General features: G+C 43.0%; 1 protein-coding gene across 1 annotated transcript; it reads left to right on the top strand.

The window, feature by feature from the left end:
- Positions 1-4269: 4269 nt before the first annotated feature.
- Positions 4270-8097, top strand: LOC112224325 (E3 ubiquitin-protein ligase TRIM39). The gene is made up of 2 exons (XM_024387818.2): positions 4270-4406; positions 4980-8097. Exon 2 carries the CDS (start codon positions 4982-4984, stop codon positions 6551-6553), a length of 1572 nt encoding a protein of 523 aa, XP_024243586.1. The 5' UTR covers positions 4270-4406; positions 4980-4981; the 3' UTR covers positions 6554-8097.
- The last annotated feature ends 245 nt before the right edge of the window (positions 8098-8342 follow it).

The raw sequence follows: 8342 nt of genomic DNA on the forward strand, positions 1-8342 counted from the left end.
CCTCCTTCTCTTTCCCTCTCCTTCTCACTCTCCTTCTCACTCTCCTTCTCACTCTCCTTCTCACTCTCCTTCTCACTCTCCTTCTCACTCTCTCCTGCGCTGAGCTGTTGTGTATTAGCATGTCGTCATTCATTTGTGAAAGGCTCTAAACACTCAGAGAGAGAAAGCAAGAGCGAGAGAGAGAGGGGCTAAACACCGAACTCTGAGAGCGAGAGAAAGCAAGAGAGAGAGAGAGAGAGAGAGAGAGGGGCTAAACACAGAGCTCTGAGAGAGAAAGAAAGCAAGAGAGAGAGAGAGAGAGAGAGAGAGAGGGGATAAACACCGAGCTCTGAGAGCGAGAGAAAGCAAGAGAGAGAGAGAGAGGGGGCTAAACACAGAGCTCTGGGAGACAGAGAGAGAGAAAGCGAGAGAGAGAGAGAGAGAGAGGCTAAACACAGAGCTCTGAGAGAGAGAGAGAAAGCAAGAGAGAAAGAGGCTAAACACAGAGCTCTGAGAGAGAGAGAGAGAGAGAGAGAGAGGCTAAACACAGAGCTCTGAGAGAGAGAGAAAGCAAGAGAGAGAGAGAGGCTAAACACAGAGCTCTGAGAGAGAGAGAAAGCAAGAGAGAGAGAGAGGCTAAACACAGAGCTCAGAGAGAGAGAGAAAGCAAGAGAGAGAGAGACTAAACACAGAGCTCAGAGAGAGAGAGAAAGCAAGAGAGAGAGAGGCTAAACACAGCGCTCAGAGAGAGAGAGAAAAGAAAGCAAGAGAGAGAGAGAGAGAGAGAGAAAGCAAGAGTGTGAGAGAGAGAGAGAGAGAGAGAGAGAGACTAAACACAGAGCTCTGAGAGAGAGAGAAAGCAAGAGAGAGAGAGGGGCTAAACACAGAGGTCAGAGAGAGAGAAAGCAAGAGAGAGGGGCTAAACACAGAGGTCTGAGAGAGAGAGAGAGAGAGAAAGCAAGAGAGAGAGCGAGAGACAGAGAGGCTAAACACAGAACTCTGAGAGAGAGAGAAATCAAGAGAGAGAGAGAGAGAGAGAGGGGGGCTAAACACAGAACTCTGAGAGAGAGAAATCGAGAGAGAGAGAGGGAGAGAGAGGGGGGGCTAAACACAGAGCTCAGAGAGAGAGAGAAAGCAAGAGAGAGAGAGAGAGAGACAGAGAGGCTAAACACAGAACTCTGAGAGAGAAATCAAGAGAGAGAGAGAGAGAGAGAGGGGGCTAAACACAGAGCTCAGAGAGAGAGAGAAAGCAAGAGAGAGAGAGAGAGAGAGGCTAAACACAGAGCTCTGAGAGAGAGAGAGAGAGAGAGAGGGAGAGAGAGGCTAAACACAGAGCTCTGAGAGAGAGAGAAAGCAAGAGAGAGAGAGAGAGGCTAAACACAGAGCTCTGAGAGAAAGCAAGAGAGAGAGAGAGGCTAAACACAGAGCTCTGAGAGAGAGAAAGCAAGAGAGAGAGAGGGGGCTAAACACAGAGCTCTGAGAGAGAGAGAAAGCAAGAGAGAGAGAGAGAGAGAGAGAGCTAAACACAGAGCTCAGAGAGAGAGAAAGCAAGAGAGAGAGAGAGGCTAAACACAGAGCTCAGAGAGAGAGAGAAAGCAAGAGAGAGAGAGAGGGGCTTAACACAGAGCTATGAGAGAGAGAGAAAGCAAGAGAGAGAGACTAAACACAGAGCTCAGAGAGAGAGAAAGCAAGAGAGAGAGAGAGGCTAAACACAGAGCTCAGAGAGAGAGAGAAAGCAAGAGAGAGAGAGAGAGAGAGAGAGAGAGAGAGAGAGAGAGAGAAGAGAGACTAAACACAGAGCTCTGAGAGTGAGAGAAAGCAAGAGAGAGAGAGAGAAAGAGAGAGAGAGAGAGAGGGGGGGGCTAAACACAGAGCTCTGAGAGAGAGAGAAAGCAAGAGAGAAAGCAAGAGAGAGGCTAAACACAGAGCTCAGAGAGAGAGAAAGCAAGAGAGAGAGAGAGAGAGAGGAGAGAGACTAAACACAGAGCTCTGAGAGTGAGAGAAAGCAAGAGAGAGAGAGAGAGAAAGAGAGAGAGAGAGAGAGGGGGCTAAACACAGAGCTCTGAGAGAGAGAGAAAGCAAGAGAGAGAGAGAGAGAGAGGGGCTGAACACAAAGCTCTGAGAGAGAGAGAGAGAGAGGCTAAACATAGAGCTCTGAGAGAGAGAGAAAGCAAGAGAGAAAGCAAGAGAGAGAGGCTAAACACTCAGAGCTCTGAAAGAGAGACAGGCTCAGTAGCCAGCTATAGCTGAAACACACACCTATTGAGGGATAGTAGAAAGGGGATCGATGCACTGTACTGTAAAAATAGAAAGACTCAAAACATCATGATTGTGTAATGCAATCTTTACAAGTAGTGCATCTAACCTGATATCTGGTGTTTGGAGGGTGTTTGAATGTAAACCCAGTGTAAGTGTTATGATACACAGTGTTTGAAAACAGAAAATAAGTCCACTGAAACACCTAAAGTGGTTCTTCAATCTGAATATTGGTGTTTGAAAACACTTTTGGGGGGTTTCGGTGCATGTAAAAGGTGCATGTAAAAGGTAGTCCCTCATACAATCAAATGGTTAAGAAATTAAAATGGTTTATAGCCTAAATATTGATTCACAATATAGACCTATGGAGAATAGTTACTTGTTTAACCACTTCAGCAGGCATAGTTAATCACAGTATCCAATACAGTAATAGTAACTGGTGGTTTTACAGCAAGTATTACAGGATACTGTAATTGCCTCTACCATTAATAGTATAATTTTTCAGGAATGGGTTGTCTGATCATTTAATGTAATTTTCCGTGACGGTTTTGATATCCGTTCATCATGATCCATTACGCCTCATGGCACAACACACTGGTTAATACTAATATAGAAGTCTACTTTCTTCAAACATGCATACAACGTTGTGTAAAATAGTTTTTTTTTAAAGAATTACCCACAATCCCCTAAAAACAGAGACATGTGGCAAGATAGGAAGTGCAAGGAGATTAAAACCAGACTTCTAATTAGTATAATCACACATTTTCTCTATCTTTGGTTATCCTCATATAAAATTGACTTACATTTTGAAAAACATATTAAGTTGGATTTTTTTCTTACATTTTTACTAAGTACATGTTGGTTGTTTTTTTGGTCAAATTTCAATTCACACCAGAATTTTTTTTTTACACTGTGGTTGTGTGGTTGAATATGTAAAATTCCCATGAAATGCATCATCTTACTGCCCCAGAAGTTGGGCGTCCAATTCCTGCTTCAGCCTGTCCCACTTTTACTACTTCTCTGAATCCTCCTGTTTGTAATCTGTCTAAATAAAGCAATGAAAGTGGATTTAAAGCTGGTAAATGATAAATTACATAAATCAGTGAAAATACTCCAGTAGAAGGTATTTAATTCTGCACTAGACAGGGATGTGAAACACCATAATAGTGTTGAGAAGCTACAGAGAGAGGAAACGACACCAGAAGAGAAGGTTTCTACACTGAACAAAAATTTGAACGCAGCATTTAAAGTGTTGGTCCCATGTTTCATGAGATGGAATAAAAGATCCAAGAAATTTCTTACAAGCTTATTTCTCTTATATTTTGTGCACAAATTTGCTTAAATCCCTGTTAGTAAGCATTTCTCCTTTGCCAAGATAATCCATCCACCTGACGTGTTGCATTTCAAGAAGTTGATTAAACAGCGTGATCCTTACACAGGTTTACCTTGTGCTGGGAACAATGAAAGGCCACTTTAAAATGTGCAGTTGTGTCACACAATGCCACAGATGTCTCAAGTTGAGGGAGCGTGCAATTGGCATGCTGACTTGCAGGAATTTCAATTAATTTATTTAAATTGACTGATTTCCTTATATGAACTGTAACTCAGTAAAATGGTTTGAATTTGTTGTATGTTGCATTTATATTTTTGTTCAGCACAATTCTGCACTTAGAACTTGAAACACCAAAATAGTGTTTTCAACATTTTCCGGTACTGATCCCAGTCCCTGGAAAAGTGTTGCACAACACTTGATGAAGGGGTTTTACAACACCGTGTCATGTTTCAAAGCATCTAAGAATGATGTGTTTTCATACTCTAGCAAAGTTAAGGTTTTGTCTCCTTTGCTTTCGTGGCAGCTCTGTTGCCATCAGTTTTGGGGTCACAAAGCACTTCATATTAACATTGTAGGTTTTGATTAGAATGAGGAAGGTGATGAGGGTGGAGAGGATGATGATTGGACTTTAGACAACCGAGTAAAAGTGAAGCTGTGTCTCTTTAAGAGCAGCAAAGCAGGGAGGAGTTCAGGGCTTGTCACTTTGCTGAAATGAAAGTTATCTTGGGAGAAGGAAATCACACATGGTAACAAGCTCTCTTCTACTCTTTGCAAAAAAATAACAACACAGATACACAAAGTCTACTTTTCGTCAACTCAACAAGGAATAAACACTCAGGTGAGTAGAGAGAGAGAGAGAGAGAGAGCAGTGGAGGCTGCTGATGGGAGGATGGTTTATAATAATGGCTGGAATGGGGTCAATGGAATGGTATCAAACACATCAAACACACGGTTTCCATGTGGTTGATACCATTCCAATGACCCCATTCCAGCCATTATTGTGATCCGTCCTCCCTTTAGCAGCCTCCATTGAAAGAGAGAGAGAGATGTATTAACTGTGTGGAATTCAAGCCATATTCTCTGTAGTTCCTGTTTTTTTCACCTGTGCTGTTAAAATTCTGTTAACATATGGACAGCGTCACAAACACATTATCCATAATGGTTTAGCATTCATTTTTTAGTCACTACTTCTCCAAACCTTCAAATTAAAAAGATGGATAGGTAAAGTACAGAACAATCTTTTCTTAACTCTTCCTCCTCTGGATAAAATAAAAATGTATTGGAAAATGTTGAAACTGTGAATCAAGATTGTTATCACTACAAAAATCAATACATAGTATTCAGATAATGAATTACTGTATAATGCTGACTCATTCCAGGAAGTATTCTTATAATTTGTATTGTGTTACAGAAATGGCATCCTCCAGCAGTCTCCTGTCTGAAGATCAGTTCCAGTGCTCCATCTGTCGGGATGTGTTCACTGAGCCAGTCTCCACTCCATGTGGACACAACTTCTGCAAGGCCTGTATTAGTGGATACTGGGATACCACTAGCCGGAGCCAGTGTCCAATGTGTAAGCATCATTTCTACATAAGACCAGAGCTAAAGACCAACACGACACTCAGAGATGTTGCAGATCATTTTAAGAGGAAGAGAGTCTGTGACTTCTACATGGAGAACCTGGAGGACAGAATCATGTGTAAGAAACACAACACACTCCTTGAGCTGTTCTGTAGGACTGACCAGATGTGTGTTTGTCAGTTCTGTACTGAGACAGACCACAAGACTCACCACATCGTCCATCTAGAGGAAGAGTGTGGAGAGAGGAAGGCTCAGCTTGGGAAGATGGATGCACAAGTACAGCAGATGATCCAGGAGCGAATGCAAAAGGGTTGGGAGATCAAACATTCAGTAGAGCTCAGCAAGAGAGACGCAGAGAGAGAGATAACAGACAGCATGCAGGTCTTCACTGATCTGGTGCGCTCCATTGAGAGAAGCCAGGCTGAGCTCATTGAGGTGGTTGAGGAGAAGCAGGAAGCAGCAGAGAAGCGGGCTGAAGGGTTCATTAAAGAGCTGGAGCAGGAAATTAATGAGCTACTGAGGAGAAGCACTGAGCTGAAGCATCTCTCACACACTGAGGATCACCTTCAACTCCTCCAAAGCTCCCTATCCCTATGTACCCCTCCAAATGCCAAGAACTGGTCTGAGATCAGTATTCACACTGAGCTGATGAATGTGATGAGAGTTTTGAGGAGCTCTGTGTCGGAGCTGGAGGAGAAGACGAGGAAAGCATTTTCTGAGCTTATGGAAAAATGCAATAAAGCAATGGAGAAGTTTCCTGACAAGCTGAAGATTCCTGACAAGCTGAAGATTCCTGACAATCTGAAGAGTGTGCAGCAATATGCCGTGGATGTGACTCTGGACCCTGATACAGCAAATCCCTTTCTCGGCCTGTCTGCGGATGGGAAACAAGTGAGTATTGGACAGACATGGAACTTTCGCCCTGAAAACCCAAAGAGGTTTGTTAGTCGATGTATCCTGGGAAAGGAGGGCTTCTCCTCGGGGAGATTCTACTATGAGGTGCAGGTGAAGGGGAGGAATTGCTGGGAGTTAGGAGTGGCCAGAGAGTCCATTGATAGGTCCATTGAGAGGACACGCTTGGGGGTTTTGTTAGATTCAGGGCTTCCACTGACCCCTGAGGGTGGATTCTGGACAGTGGGACAGAAATATAAAATGTATGGGAGTACCTATGAGGCCAACACCTCTCCTTCTGTAACCCTCACCTTGGAGACGCCCCAGAAGGTGGGGGTGTTTGTGGATTATGAGGAGGGTCAGGTGTCATTCTACAATGTGGAGACCAAAGCTCATATCTTCTCTTTCACTGGCTGCAACTTCACTGAGAAACTCTATCCATTCTTTGACTGTGGGTTTTATGATAATAACGATCCGGCATTGATCATCTCCCCTGTCAGTCATACAGACTGAATTAGGGCACATTGAAATGACAGGGCACAATACTAAGGCTGGGATTCAATATGTAACCTCGCTATAGTGCGCTTGACATTTAAAGGTCCTTCCCAATGGACTACTCCACGTCTGTAGTTTTTACCTTGAATGCGAACTCCATGAACGCGGTAACATTGCCTTTAAAAGCCACATTGTCGAATAGAGCCATCTGATTGAATCCCAGCCTTAAAACATTTTTTCTGCCTAATAGTAGCCCTGCCACTCGGTTTGCTAAAGCTGAGGGATGGCCTGGAGAAATGTAACCACTCTCAAATTCATAGATTGACTGACAGTTCATAAGATCGCAATTATAGTATTCAACTTATTTTGAAACTGAGCATTGTTTGTTGACAAATATATTGTTTACAAACAGTGGAGTATTGACATCAGGGCTTGGTCACACTTTATTTGGATAGTCCCACACATGATCTACAGATGGTCATACTATCAACAAACTATATGTTGATAAGCAACTGCTTGCTAAGGTTACTGTTAAGGTTAGGTTTAGAATAAGGGTTGGGGTTAGGGTTTGGATAAGGGTTAAGGTTAGAGTTAGGGCTAGGGTTGGGATTAGTGGTTAGTTAGTTTAAATGTTGTCCCATATGCTTGGGACTATCCAAATAATGTGTTGCCTGCAGCTTTTAAAAGCAATGTTCTCAAAGATCACATCTGGTAAACTCTGCGTATGTCGGCTCAATCGGAAGTTGCCTTTATTGCCAACAGATTGTCAACAACCCGTGAATGGATTGAATGCTGACCCATGAGGGTGATTGTTGAAGTTGGTTGATTTAACTGGTTGAATTATAGGTCCCAATCATGAATTCTACCTTCCAAAATCAACTTCAAGACTAAGACAACTCAATCGTTGAATCATCAATCAATCAATCAAGTATCTACATCTTAATCACAGAGGACATCTCCCCATTATATAATTGAAATATTTGAATTTACAGAGAAGTGGAGGATTTGTTACATATTTTCTGGTGTTATCACATAGTGGCTAATATTTGGAAAAGAGTACAAGAAGGGTTAGTCCCTGTTTTACATGATTCTGTTATCTCGCCACAAACAGAGATATTGGGAGACTTAAGGGACAGATGCAACACTCTATACAAAGTTTTAATTCTGCTGTGGGAAGGTTTTCATTTTGAAAACTCTCAAAACTAATATGCTGTTGGATTCTTTCAAAAATAACGGTCAAACACTACTAAACTCAGCAAAAAAAGAAACTCACTGTCCTCTCACTGTCAACTGCGTTTATTTTCAGCAAACTTAACATATGTTCATACAAATATTTACACAACAAGATTCAACAACTGAGACATAAACTGAACAAGTTCCACAGACATGTGACTAACAGAAATTGAATAATGTGACCCGGAACGAGGGCGGAGGGGTGTCGAAATCAAAAGTAACAGTCAGTATCTGGTGTGGCCATCAGCTGCATTAAGTACTGCAGTGCATCTCCTCCTCATGGACTGCAGCAGATTTGCCAGTTCTTGCTGTGAGATGCTACCCACTCTTCCACCAAGGCACCTGCAAGTTCCCGGACATTTCTGGGGGGGAATGGCCCTAGTCCTCACCCTCCGATCCAACAGGTCGCAGACGTGCTCAATGGGATTGAGATCCGGGCTCTTCGCTGGCCATGGCACTGACATTCCTGTCTTTCAGGAAATCACGCACAGAACGAGCAGTATGGCTGGTGGCATTGTCATGCTGGAGGGTCATGTCAGGATGAGCCTGCAGGAAGGGTACCACATGAGGGAGG

This window comes from Oncorhynchus tshawytscha, linkage group LG25, assembly GCF_018296145.1.
Source record: "Oncorhynchus tshawytscha isolate Ot180627B linkage group LG25, Otsh_v2.0, whole genome shotgun sequence".
NCBI lineage: Eukaryota > Metazoa > Chordata > Actinopteri > Salmoniformes > Salmonidae > Oncorhynchus > Oncorhynchus tshawytscha.

Coding starts and splice junctions, on each gene's coding strand:
- LOC112224325 (XM_024387818.2), top strand. CDS start 4,982: ATGGCATCCTCCAGCAGTCTCCTGTCTGAAGATCAGTTCCAGTGCTCC.